At 42.0% G+C, this 14,263-nt stretch overlaps 1 protein-coding gene across 3 annotated transcripts in view; it reads right to left on the bottom strand.

Annotated features, from left to right (window-relative positions):
• Positions 1 to 999: 999 nt before the first annotated feature.
• Positions 1,000 to 14,263, bottom strand: part of CDH17 (cadherin 17) — a 30,280-nt gene continuing 17,016 nt past the window's right edge. For all 3 annotated transcript variants that reach the window (XM_035125733.2, XM_035125734.2, XM_035125735.2), the window contains 10 exons: positions 13,354 to 13,569; positions 11,490 to 11,566; positions 10,685 to 10,876; positions 9,370 to 9,614; positions 8,233 to 8,363; positions 6,535 to 6,765; positions 5,033 to 5,149; positions 4,818 to 4,931; positions 3,149 to 3,254; positions 1,000 to 2,990 (listed from right to left, as the gene is read on the bottom strand). In XM_035125733.2, coding sequence (XP_034981624.2) covers positions 2,972 to 2,990; positions 3,149 to 3,254; positions 4,818 to 4,931; positions 5,033 to 5,149; positions 6,535 to 6,765; positions 8,233 to 8,363; positions 9,370 to 9,614; positions 10,685 to 10,876; positions 11,490 to 11,566; positions 13,354 to 13,569 — 1,448 coding nt within the window. In that variant the 3' untranslated portion in view covers positions 1,000 to 2,971. The remainder of the gene's footprint in view (positions 2,991 to 3,148; positions 3,255 to 4,817; positions 4,932 to 5,032; positions 5,150 to 6,534; positions 6,766 to 8,232; positions 8,364 to 9,369; positions 9,615 to 10,684; positions 10,877 to 11,489; positions 11,567 to 13,353; positions 13,570 to 14,263) is intronic.

Below are 14,263 nucleotides of genomic sequence, written 5' to 3'. Positions count from 1 at the left end.
TGACAAGGATTGCTATAACTTGTTCACAAGGTACAACCCATTCTGAATTGGGATAACCTATCAAGTTTACTCAGAAGTAAACCCATCTGTTTATTGGGCAAATCTCAACTCTTAAATAAAAGTGACTAGCCCCAGTCTTATAGCTTTTCAACTAGGCTTTAAATTTCCTAACTTTAATTTTCTCCCTTGTTTTAATTCTCTCTGAGACAACATTCTTTTGTATCTCTTTTGGAGTCTGCAATTCTTTGATAATATTTATATAAGGGACTTTCAGGCACTTGGAAAGAACTATGGGGTTTATTTAGGGGGTGGTTTGAGGATTTTCTGGTGCTGCTCATAATTGCTGATGTGAAACAATAATGACAGCTGTGGGAAATAAAAGATATCAGGCTAGACAACAAGACGGATCTGGCAATGAGTACAGGACAGAAAGCAGATAATTTTGTTAAGCTCCGTCTGTGACCGTGAAAATAACCGACACCTTCTGAATGGTTTAAAAAGCTAGCCAAGAGATGCATTGTCATAGACCGTGAATGGTTGCTAAAAAGAAAGGAGCTTTCAAATGAGTTAGTAGAGAAAATTGTAAGAATGGAAGTACAGTCCTCTAGAGCAGTACTTCTCCAACTATCTGATGTAAGAACATAGGAAAAGCCTGCTGGACCAGGTCAATGGCCTATCTAGCCCAGCATCCTGTTCTCACAGAGGACGATCAGATGGCTGTGGGAATCCAGCAAGCAGGATTCGAGCACAAGAGCACTCTCCCCTCCTGTAATGTGGTGGACAGGCATTTCTTTTCTCCAAGTGCCAGGGACTGGTACCATATTTAGGCCTTGAAACATCCCACCCAACCTGGGCTGTACTGGAGTTGTTGCGGACCAGCAGCCAGTGGCTCACAGATCAGCACCAGTCCGTGGGCCACCACTTTAAGTAGCAGTGCTCTAGAGCAGACTGGGCAACAAGCTGCCACGAATAAAGAAGACTATGTTAACCAATAGCAAACATATTTTTAAAAAAACATATTTTATTGATTTACATGAGAAAACAACAACATAGAAACAGAAGAAAACCTTTTGAGGATATCCAAAGTGGCAGAATCCACTCCAGGGTTCTAGAGCTCCAGGAAGACAGATGAAAGGTGAAGACCTTGTATGTATATGCCCCTTAACATATTACAAAACAATAACAATGATATATTTCCGTCACATGTTCACCAGTGGGGATGGGGGAGAAAGTTGGCTTTATTGTGAACCTACCAAATCTGCATTTACTGAAACATGATGTGAACCGAAGCACAGCTATCCGCCTAAGTTCACACTTCCCTAAATTTTCAGGTCCAGCCTCCAGACAAGCAATGCGTACAAGAATGTATATGTTAGGGGAAAGTGGGCATGAATGTGCACATTTGTGATGATAACATACAAAAAAAAATGCATTGTATTGGGCAGAACTGCATAAACTGTGTCTTAGGAAACAACTGCAACAACAAACTGTTGCAGAAATGTGCAAATTGAATTTGAAAAAAAACAGAACCTTAAGAGAAACCAAAAGTGACAATTTTGTCCATTGTATTTGCCAAATACTCAAAAAATACTTCGTATTGTATAGAAGATACTGTCAAATAATGCATGTATTTCTATTGCCAGGTTCTTCAGCTGGGGGAACAAATGGCAGTTATTTCTGCCCTACTTCAGAGGAATATTGGACATTTACAGTCCATTATTTTGATTAAGAACCTTTTTTAAAAAAACTCTCAGGCCCGTCTTAAGTTGTTTGTTCTTGCCATTAATGTTCTCTCTCTGAGAGAAGCTGCCTTCTCTCAGATGCTGCTTCCCAGGTACTTCATCCAACAGATTTCCAGGTCCAGATTTCTCTCCCAATAAAAGGACTAGAAACTTACTTTTTTAAAAGAGAGAGAGAGAGAGAGATTTCTCCCAAAGATGAATTCTGTGCTGGGCCATAAAGAATGAATGAACAAATCAATCTGTTTCTGGTCCATGTCACTTTTGCATGTGTCACTTCTAAATCTGGTCCATCCCAGTTCTTCCATTTTGGTGCAAAGTTTCTATGTTTGTTTTATTTCAGGGCAAAGTGCATACATCTCTGCTCAACTTGTTCCATCTGCGTAGGGGTGGCATGATTATTAATAGGTCACTTTTATGGTCAACATTCCACATTCTATGAATAGCAGAGATGTACTGTACTTTACGAAACCAAATACACTCATTCCCCCCCCCCAACTTTAGCTACAGCTATGCGTTCCGCCGTCTTACAAAGTTCGATGCAAAAGCGCCTGTATATATTTACTTTAGATTTACAATGAAGACTAATTAGTAACAGGTTAATTTGTGCATAGTTTTAGTTCTAGAAGTCCTACCTAAAAGCTCAAAAGATAGGAATTGCGGGGGAATTGGAACAAAGATCCTGTGTTGACTTTGTGCTTAATAAAGGAACCTTACAAGGTTTTAAGAGGCAGAGTCATGGGACACATTCTCTGATGATTCCATCAGTGGGTCTGTTATGTTATAATATTGTCCTTGGCAGAAAGCTTGTAACTATGCTAAATACAGAAAATAGCTAAAATTACACTCCTTTTTTGTTTTAAAGACTCAGAAGCATAAATGTGGGCTCCTGGGGCATTAGTTCTTCCTATACTGCGACAAGATTTCTTAGACTTAAACCTTCCTATCACACAGCCTTGTATTTAAGCACTAGCCTGGTAGCCATTTAACATACTCATGGATTTAACCCTTTTCCAAGCCACAGCCACAAGAAAAATACACACACACCCCAAGCTGTAATTATCCTGGGGGGAGCATCCACAAACATTCTCCATTTCCTATGCACCATGCTCCTGGTCCTATTCACAGCTAATAGTCAAATAATGAAAAACATGCACACTAAACATTTAACAGACTTCTTGCATCATAGTTCAGTCTTCTGGCACCAAAATGACTTGGGGGCTCTGATAAGCTCAGTATAGGTCTGTATTTCTGGATGAAAGGGGAAGAGGGGAAGAAAGGTAACAATTGTATTTTTGGATTAGTAGAAAATATGGAATTAATGGGAGCAGATAATAACAACAAAACTAATATAAAAAAACAACAACAACACCCCACAATGGAATTGTTCCTTTTGGTAAAACAATTACGTCAAGTTCCGCAATTCAGATGGGCTCGCAGCATTTGCTGTCTGGGCCTTTAGCTCATACTCCTTTTTGCGTTTCAGTTTGAGAAAGACGATCCCCAAAATGATACCTGCGGGAACAAAATGGGAAAGGAGATACTTATCTCACACTTTAAGCAAAATTAGCTTTTGCAAACACTTTGCAGGCAAAACAGGCCCAGGTTTTTACAGTACAATCCAAAACATTTTTACTCTTAAGGCCCTCTGTGTTCGATGGGGCTTACTTCCTATTATGTGTGTTTAAAATAACAGCCCAACAATGTGATCTGATGAACACTTACAGCATCAGCAGTCAGCCAGGTTTGGCACTGGACAAAGTGCTCCAGAGGCTCAGAAAAGTCCTTCGCCAACTTTCACATGCCATCACTCACTGCCCTCTCGGTCAGATCTGCAGGTGATGTTGGTGGTGGGAAGGCAGCAGCGCCACTTTTTAATGGGAGCCAAGCTCGGTTGCTACCTGTCATCTTAATTTATCCAAAATGCAATGCCCTGACTTATAGATCTAGAAAACCTATAGATCTATAACTCTTATCTATAGATCTCTTAAAGTCTGTAGGCCAAGGCTTTGTATTGTCTATACATTGATAGCTCTATACTGCATAAATCAGTCTAGTTCGCTTTCAAAGCCATTCAAGTTGGTGGGGCTTGCACCCTAGAGATGTTGTGATAGAGCAAGCCCCTGCCTACATCCTTAAAGAAAGATGGTGAGTGGTGATTTCCTTCAATGTGAGAGAGTTGCAACTGTTCCTAGCTGTGCAATGGTGTTGGGTCTACAAATATTCCATGGTGACTGTTTCTTCCTGCCACTAAGTTGTGGACTGCAGCCTTCATTTCCAAGCTAGGTTTGCACGATATGTGATGGGAGGGGGTGTCTCATAGAGTTTGTCCCCCTTGCAGCAAAAGTTTTGCAAATTCAGCCTGCTTTATCCAATTCATGCTTTTGAATAGCCTTTCCCTATGAATCCAAATAACGGTTTATTCAATTTGCTTCCAACAGTTGACGGCTTCCAAAAACCACAAAGACCTGTGGGACCTCGGTTTAAGTACACAATTGGTTCTTAACCTGAAGTGAACTTTCCCACTGAAAGTAATGGAAAGTGGATTAATCCATTCCAGACGGGTCTGCAGAGTACTTAAACTGAAAGTACTCAAACTGAAGCGTACTTAAACTGAGGTATGACTGTATATATTTTGTTTTTGTTTGCATGTTTGAAAGCCAAATTCACCAATCAGTCATCTTGGCTCCTTCAGTGTTGAAATTTATTTTCAAAATTCCCCCAAGGGTTTTGCCTTGTTTTGGAAAGTTAAAAAAACAAAAAACAAAAACAGTCAAGATGTTTAAATTCAGTCAACTGCTGCTGTCCAGTTGAGTGCAATGAGGTCTAGCATCATCAGTATGCTTTGTTCAGAATAAAAAACAATCGAACTATGCAACATTCCATACAAAAATGTATATATTTGGGGAAATGAATATTCATGAGGGCTTTCGTTTAAAAAGAAATCACAAGCTGATGCAGAAATGTGGAGAGCTGAACTTAAAATTGGGGGGGGGGAGAATCTGAAATGGAGATCTTTGCCCATTCTTGCTGCCAGCCCTGCTCTCACCACTAGGCCCATTTAAAACAACCACTTACCAATGACTAGCAATACACCGGTCAGAATTCCAATTGCCATCCCAACTGTCGGAAGTGAACTTCCATCAAGTTCCAGGAAGCATTTCTTTGCCTCTGTACATTTGCACAGTATCACTGTGTGGACAAAACCACAAATTCCCAGGCATTAAGAGAAAATATAACTGTGAGCCAGAAGAAAAAACAAACAAAGAGCATAGACACAATTTTCACTGCACCTTTCAGAGTAACAACTCCTTCCATAGGAGGCCTTCCGTTGTCATTTATTTTCAATGGTACGTAATAGTCTTTCTCTTCAAGCTTCATGTTCCTTGGGGAAATGTAAGCAAGTAAGCCTGTAAATATAAACAGTGGGTGGTGAATTTTTAACAGAAAAGCAAGATGATGGTGATAACAATAATAAGGGCAAGTGTAACCTGTGGCGTGTGGCGTTTCACCCAGCCAGCCAGCCATGCGCTTGTCAATAGTACTCCATTCCTCCTCCCACACAGTTTTACACACAAACACACACACACCAATTGTCAGTCAGCATTCAGTATCCACTGAGGGCCATCAGTCCTCATTGGTCTGTTTCAGGAATCCTCACCCAACAAATCAGAGTTCCCCTCCCCTTAAATATTTTTTAGACTTCCGCAAAACCTAGGGTACCCTTAAGCTCACTTATATGTCTCTTTTGGGTACTGCCATTATGGCTACATAAGGACCAGCACTCAGAGAACTGAGAGTGTTATTTGTCTATCTGGTAATAAATAAGTAAAAAAGGAAGATCTGTAAAATGGAATTCAAGGGGGGGGGGGCAATCCAAGCAAATGATTGGATCCACATTGTCCCCTTGATTTAAATGGCAATTGTAAGCATGTGTTTAACTCAGTGGAAATCCATGGGACTTGGGCTCATAGCTGTCAAGTTTTCCCTTTTCTCGCGAGGAAGCCTATTCAGCATAAAGGAATTTCCCTTATAAAAAAGGGAGAACTTGACAGCTATGCTTGGGCTGGGTCAAGCCTGTTACCTGAATCTCAGCTGCAGGTGCAGATTCATGCTCTGTTCCAGAGTTTCCCCGAAGTTTCCTTACCAGATAGCTTCTACATTTTATGTGATCTCTCATATGACATAAAAGCCACCTCTAGAAAACTAGCAGAATCTAGAGGACGTTTAGTGCTCATTTCCATGTTACTGGCTTCCAGGGGGGGGGGGGATTCTTACAACCCAGAAAATCATGGCAGTTTTGCATTGTGATATCACATGATGTTTAAAAATCTAGTATGACATGGCAGTATACTGATCAAAAAACCACAGTTCCATAAAGGAACATTAGATTCCAGGATAGAAGTGGTAGCATTATAATCAGGAAAACTAAGACAAGAATCCTTGTGTCACGAATAAGAAATGTGACTGCATTTATCGTGTCTCTACAATAGGCAGGAATCCAAACCCAAACGCATCAATATTTAACAGTTTAAAAATAACAGATAACCTGTGAAGAAGAGATGCGGACCTGAAGCCCTCCAGATATTGTTGGACTCCAGCTCCCATAAGCCCCAGCTTGCATGGGCTAATGTTAGGGATGATGGGAGTTGGAGTTCAACAACCCCTGGAAGGTCAGAGTTTCCCCATCTCTGAAAATAAATATGTAATTAACTCCGAGTCCCATAAAAAGGCCAAAACGGATAGCTTGGTTGCATTGGGGCTGCATTTGCCATGGAACTGATCAAAAACTTACCATCAGGTTTAGAAATATTCCAGTTCTGTGTTGCATCTGCACCAACAAGGGAATAAGTGAATCTCTGAACATATGAATGTTCATCCGGATCGGAAACTTCGATCTTCTTTTTCTCGTTTCCTTGGAGAGGGTGGCAGAAGAACACAAAGTTCTTGTCTAGCCTCGGAGGGTTGTCGTTCACATCTTTCAGGTTCAGTCTCAGCTGTGCTGTGGAGCTTCGAGATGCTTTAGCTGTGAAGTTGAGCAGAGCGTGAAACAATATCCCACACTGGTGGGCAGGAGCTCTCCAAAGTTTCAGAGGCTCTCTGCCACTGAGTGGGAGGGGGTGTTCAGCATGCCAACACTTGTGAAATGCCAGCAGTGGCACTTGGGAGCATCATTTGTTAGTTTCTCCTGTGGATGCATGCAGGGCCGTCTTTAGCACATGCGCCGCCGGGGTGCAAAGATCCGCCCAGCACCCCCAAATTTACTTTTATTATGCTTATGTCAGGCACCACGCTTACGCCTTATCTCTTGTTTATGAAAGAAGGGAGGAAAAAGAAACAAAGTTTATTATTTGCTCATTTATTTACAATGGTGTGCTCTGTGGCGGCCGCTAAGAGGAGGATGTCGTGAGAAACCTGAAGCTGCTGCTGCTTCCCCCTCATTCCCACCGCCCACCATCTCCTGCGCACTACCAGCCAGACAGCCGGGCCTTGCGCTCTCTCTGCAGCCGCATTGAGTTGTTGCTGTGGCTATGAGCACCATTCTGGCCCCAAGTGGGTGCCACGCGATGTGCCCAGCAATGGCTGCTTGGCGGGGAGTGGGGTGGTGATGGGCGGTGGCGGTGGCAGCGGCAACCCCAAGGCACCTGTGCACGCTTTCCCACGCTACCACCTCGGGCGCACCACAGGCCACTTTGTCCTCTGCTCGCTCGCTCGCTCCTCTGCCCTCTCGCACACCGCCTTTGCCAATGCAGCCCAAACTGTAAGTGATGAAATTAAAATGTGCCGTTGTGAATGAAAAGTGCTGCCACTGGCGTGGCGCGTCTTTGATAAATGTGCACAAAAGTCCTTTAGTGAAACAGTACAGTAGGTAATACCTAGGTATATATGTATTTTGTTTTTCTAGCTTGATCGAAATTATTATTTCATAACAGGTAGATAGTTAAGAGCTTAGGCGGATTCAGCGGCGGGTGCCTGGCACCACCACCCCCATAATTCAGCGCCCTGCACCCCTTGCACCCCCGGGTAAAGACGGCCCTGGATGCATGACTATAGTATGTGCCAGCCTCTCTGCATTTAAAATAATGGTGAACAGATCGCTAGTTGATACTGCAGAAGAAGAAGAAGAAAATAAGTGAGGGAGATTTAGACTCCTCCATCTTCTCCATTCTATCCAACATGTTTTCTTGAGGGCATGAAGCTTCTGCATTAGGGAATTATAAACACCTTAATATCTATCCAGGCTTTGCATGTAGCCAACTGGCACCAACACCTGCCCTTTGTACCAGAGAGCTGTAAGCTATCCTTTTTAAAACCCCATAGTGCTTAACATAGCATCAGTCCAGGGAACTGTATGAAATATTTAATGGTGGTGCCATTGACACCCAATATGCAAGGGGAGGGGCACCAATGTAGGATGGGCCTGCCAGGGGGGCACTTTGTCCTGGGTCACCGCTAATTTGGGAGTCGCTTCCTTTCTCTTTTCTTTTCTTACTTTGCTCAGTTGCGACTATTTGCACCGTGTAGGTACGCTGAGCTTCCCGGTCCAGCGGGGCAGCAGTATATATTGTGCCATTGAGAGGGTCAATCCGCAGCCAGTTCCTGCCATCGCTTTGCAGTGTGTACCTTTGCAAGAAGAAGGTCAAGATATAAGAACCCAGCTTATTCATAAAGCCTGATGTGCTTTCACTGATAGCTGGTTACAGATGCAGGATTGTCCTATCAAAACAGTTGCATAGACACTATGGCGCTATTGACTCACTCCCCCTCCCTGTAATGCAAAGAAAGGAAGAGGAGCCACACCTATTGGTCACAACTCCCTGAGTAACTGACATAAAAACAGTATCACTAAAACGAAAATACAACACAAAATCAGTCGTATAAAAGCACATGAAAATAAAGACTGGGTTAAGCTCAAGGTGTCACTATTTGTATATTAAGCCGTTAACAGCTTGGGGCCAGTTTACTTACAGGATTGCCTTACCCAGTATGTGCCACATATTACTTGTTTCTGCTCTTTTAAGAAATTGATATTTTAGTGTGGCAGAAACTACTGGCCTCCTGCTGGCCTCCTGACATCAACTGGGAGCCTTCACAGTACTATTTTCGATATCAACTTAAAACATTTTTGTTTAGGCAAGCCAATCTGGACGTAATGTCGACATGAGTTTTAATCTCCTTTTTTAGCTTACTGCTGATTTTAATTATCTTTTTAATGTCTTTAAAAACCTGTTTCTGTCTTTTGTTGATAATTTAAATGTAGCTTTTTTGAAACCCGCTTCAAGGTTGTATTATAATTCTGCGGGATATAAATTTTGTTAAATAAATGAAACAATACAGAAAAAAATACAAATATGTATTAAGGGAATTCGAACAGATCAAAGCAGAGTCCGATCTTATGGGTCAGGGAAAGCCTGGGCAAAAAGATAATGTCTACACAGTTACAAGCCCTGAGTGTCCATCTTCCAGAGAAATGTTTATCTTCTTTCTCCCTGAAATCCCCTCTTCTACACAACCTTTAAAGCTGCAGGAATCCCGCTCTCTGTTGCAGCTGGCCACCTTAATTCAACAATATGATTAACGTAAAGTCTACTTTGACCATGATTAAGTTCAGAGAGAAAATCATCTTTACCTTATCGAGTCACCCTCTGGATCAAAGGCTGTCGCCGTTGTCAAAAAAGAACCTATAGTAGCATTTTCAACTATATCCACTGTATGAATGGTTTTGAGAAAAACTGGTGCTTCTTCCACATTAGTAACTATGACTCTCAAGTAAGCAACAGAGCTTAAATTGTACTGTACCCCAGTCACAAGAGGTTCAGGATTTGTGGCGTGGATGGTGAGGTTATACACATTAGTCGTTTCAAAGTCAAGAGCCTAGGGAAGCAGGGAGAGAATAGCCAGTTAGAATCATAGAATCATAGAGTTGGAAGAGACCACAAGGGCCATCCAGTCCAACCCCCTGCCAAGCAGGAAACACAATCAAAGCATTCTTGACATATGCCTGTCAAGCCTCTGCTTAAAGACCTCCAAAGGAGACTCCACCACACTCCTTGGCAGCAAATTCCACTGCCAAACAGCTCTTACTGTCAGGAAGTTCTTCCTAATGTTTAGGTGTATCAGGAAAAACTAGATGAACAAATAATGAATCTTGGTCACATTCACACCCTATGTTTAAAACACATGCCTGCCCCAAAGAACCTTGGGAAGTGTAGTTTGTTAAGGATGCTGGGTATTGTAACTCTGTGACGGGTTGCCTACAGTTCCCAGGAACCTTTGGGGGAAGCCCTGTGCTTTAAATGCACTTCAAATGTATGTTGCGGATGAGACCTGTGGCAAGAGACCACAAACTGTACTGATCTCCATTCCCTGAATATGCAGCAGTCTTTCATCATTGTAGGGCTTATTATTATTTTTTAAAAAATAGAGAGTTGGGGGAGCAAACAAGCACTCTTGAAAGTCACACCTCTACCTTGAAAGCTGTTCTCTAATCCCTATGGCTGCTCAGTATGGAGGAAATTTAGCTCAGAACATCCTCAGTGGCATTATTACCAGTGTTGTATCAGTTTTTGGCATGTGGTATAGCAGGAATAGCCCTCCAACTGTTGTAGGACTCCAGCTCCCATTGGCTCCAATCGGCATGGCCAAAGGTCAGGGTGGTGGGAATCGTGGTCTTGCAACATTTGGAGAACAACAGGTTCATTCCCACCAATAGATTTTTTTAAAAAACGATGTCAGGTACACAACTCTGAGAAGAGCATTCCATGGTCTTGCTGCCAATACAGAGAAGGCCCAGCCCTTGGTCACAGCTTGCTTAATTTCCGTAGGTGGGGTAGCTAAGAAGAGTATCCTCCATTTATCTCAATGGATGACCAAGTTCTTAAGCCCACCTCACTTAAGCTTTCTTTACTCATGATCCATCAGGGAAAGAAACAAAATTTATTCACCTTATTAATTTTAACATATCCTCTGTTTGTTTTTGGATCTGTCACTATTATAAAAGTGTTGTTGGGGTCTCCCTTATTGATTGTGTACACAATCTGAGAGCTTCCAGTGAAGGGTTCATCAGCATCTGTGGCTTGGATTGCCTGTATTACTGTTCCTAGTGGTACGTCTTCCGGAAGCGTCAGAGAGCCATACTAAAGAGAAAAGAAGAAATAACAACAACCGGAACAGATTAAGAGAAACTTCCTAATGATAGAAATAGCTTGATAATGGAACCAGTTACAAAGGTGGACAGTGGGCTCTCCCTCATCTACAAGGGCCACATCCAACCAACGCCTGGTTTAGGGCCGTGGGGATGGGTTCCGAGCCAATGCAAAACTATGACGTAGTACACTTGCAACATGTGCATGGAAGGCAAGAGGGGAGAGGGTGCCAAATTATGTCCTCACTCAAGGCTCTGTATTACCACAGTCCGCCCAACACTATGGTTTTATATCTACCATAACTGAAACTACATATGCAAAAACCTGCTTCTACATCAATATCGTATTTTCTTTGTCAGGGGGGCAATTGGATCAAGGTGGAATCTACACACATATTAAAAAACGCTGTGAAAATGCTTTTTGTCAAAAAAAAGTTTTGAAAAATACATTGAATTTTGCATAGCTCACTGTTGCCCTCTAGTGTCACATTTGTACATTGTATTTTACAACACATCTGCCGCTCTGTAGAGTCCCAAGATCCCTGATTGAGTGAGAGGCATTTTCTAGCTACTACAAAAGCAAAACCAGTTAAAAGAATACTCACATCCGATTTTTCAAAGATTGGAATCTGATCGTTGGTATCGATGACATTGATCTGTACGTTGCACAGTGTTCGGAATACTGTTGGCAAAAGAACAGGACAGGATCATGCCCAAGGCTGCTCTATGTAGAACAAGGGTTCTCAAAAATTTCAATTGAATACTTCAAGCAGGCTGCCTCTGCTGTTACAGGCCAGCCAAATCATTCTTTGTGATCATCAGAGGAGACCCGACTAGCAATACAGCAGTCAGATGAATAGCCAGCTAGGAATCTCAGAGATGAGCTTTTCAAGCTGTAGCACTAAGTGGAACACACTCCCCAAAAGCCTCATCAGTTGGTTGTTTTGAGCACATTTAAGAACTCATTTATGGGTACTGGCCATGATGGCTATGGTCTACTTCCATTGCCAGGGGCAGTATACCTTTGAATGCCAGTGGAGCGACTGTTGCTGTGTTCAGGATTCCCATGGGAGAACTGGGAGCTGGGCTGGATGGGCCGTTGGCCTGATCCAATAGGTCTTTTTCTTTTTCTTTTCTTTTTTAATAAACATTTTTATTAAATTTTCCAATTTAAATATCTAATCCATTTTCAGATTATGCAAATATCAATTAAACAATTAATCCAAATCCTCTGCCAAATTATACAAATTTATCGACTTCCCATGCTTCAGACTCAGAAGACCTAGTCCTCTTATAGACACTGCAATTCTTTTCAATATAGTCCAGATCTTATTCCATAATCTATTATTATCTTTCTTCTTTTTTCAAGTCACTGAGTTCCAGTAGGTCTTTTTCTTATATTTTCACCTACTCAGGCCTATTTTGATATTCAAGAAGGTTATTCTATTATTCTATTTTGCTGCTGACTGTGTTGTTTTAATGATGGGAACTTTCTGGTTTGTTGTTGTTGTTGTTTTTAATCTTTGGAATGACAAATTCCATGTGAGGGATTATTAGGAAAGGAACTGAAAATAAAACTGCCAACATGATAATGCCGTTTTATTGGTGGTGTTTAAAAACCAATAAAAATGTGGTGAAGAAGAAGAAGAGGAGGAGGAGGGAGTCAGAGTGGAAATCTATGGGTGATGGACAAAAGTCAGCCACCATATTGTTGGGGCCGGGTAGGAATTTTTTCCACCTGGCAAATTGGCACCAACCATTTGGTTTTCACCTACGTACCTAGAAGCAATCGTCACAACTTTGTGAGGTTAGGCATTGGGTAAGCCTTTGTTTGGATGGAGGGGAAGTTGTAGCCTCCGCCTGCCCCTCCTCAATAAGGGTATCTTGTTAAAGGGATCTGGGTGAGTGGGTGGGTGTGGATTTTGTCCAATGCCCAGACATGGGCTAGGGCCATGCCACAACCCCAATGGGGACCCCTTGGGGTTCCCCTATTTGATGTACGTCACAGGACTCCCCCTAGTGGTGGTTTACCCTTAGATGGAATCCCTGCAGATAGGCAGGAGTCAAGATACAGTGGTACCTCTACTTACGAATTTAATGCGTTCCGAACACACATTTGTAAGTAGAAAAAAATTGTAAGTCGAATCCCATAGGAATGCATTGGGAGAAAAAAATCGTAAGCAGAAAAAATCCTATCTAAAAATTCGTAAGTAGAAAAAATCTAAACTGCATCCAAGATGGCAGGCGGAGCTCCATTCGTAAGTAGAAACATTCGTAAGTAGAGTTATTCGTAAGTAGAGGTACCACTGTGTATAGACTGGCTTTACCCTGTGCCTAAGGCAAACTGCTCACATCTGTAACCCATAAAGTTGTGGCCTATTTGAACCCATAAACCTAAATACTCATGTCCGCGAGTTTATTACCCATTAGGGAACTGCGGGTGACAGGGCCTTGGCATGCAATACCAACCTGAATCTGTCACCTCCACCTTCAAAGAGTAGTTAGAGACTTGCTCCTTGTTTAAGGCAGAGGTAAGTAAGTTGATCGTCCCAGTTCCATGTTCGATGCGAAACATATTATCAGAAGGCACTTTGGGGCTCTGATCCACAATGTTGTAGTATAGGCGGGAGTTTAAAGTGTTTTCCTGGTCTCTGTCCGAAGCATGAAAAGTTCCTATGAAATTCCCTGGTGGTGGCAAAGAAAGTCAAAATTAGTCAAGCAGCAAAGGAACACAAGGCAAATGAAAACAAAACACGTTGTGGCGTGAGCCTGTGTCTACTCAGAAGTAAGCCCCATTGAGTTCAGTGGGGTTAACTCCCAAATAAAGGATGTGCAGGATTACAGACTTTGCAGTGCTCGTGAAAATATTTCAGGAACCAATCCCAAGCAATTGAAAGACAATATTTTAAATAATGTAGAACAAAGAGTCTGAAATGATCCCACTATTCGCACAGCTGCTAGTAAGTAGTACAGGCCTGCAGGCAAGGGACTGATGCACTGCAAAATATATCAGAGGCACAACTGTCCAAATTCAAAATGATTGTACCTTTGCTCACATTTAATTGGCACTGCGATTAAAGTTGGCGCTGGTTTCTTTCTTTCTTTTCCCCCCTTTATTGCTCACAATTATATCTTTACATCATAGCTTTATATCTTACAAATATACATATTCTTTGTTTTCAAGATGTATTCGTAATTATTGCCATCATTCTTAAGGCAACAAATATTATTGTACACAAGAAGAAAGAAAGAAAGAAAGAAAGAAAGAAAGAAAGAAAGAAAGAAAGAAAGGAAGGAAGGAAGGAAGGAAGGAAGGAAGGAAGGAAGGAAGGAAGGAAGGAAGGAAGGAAGGAAGGAAGGAAGGAAGGAAGGTGTAATT

The sequence above is a fragment of the Zootoca vivipara genome, chromosome 8 (genome assembly GCF_963506605.1).
Source record: "Zootoca vivipara chromosome 8, rZooViv1.1, whole genome shotgun sequence".
In the NCBI taxonomy this organism is placed as follows: domain Eukaryota; kingdom Metazoa; phylum Chordata; class Lepidosauria; order Squamata; family Lacertidae; genus Zootoca; species Zootoca vivipara.
This window is presented reverse-complemented; position numbering and strand designations above follow the sequence as displayed.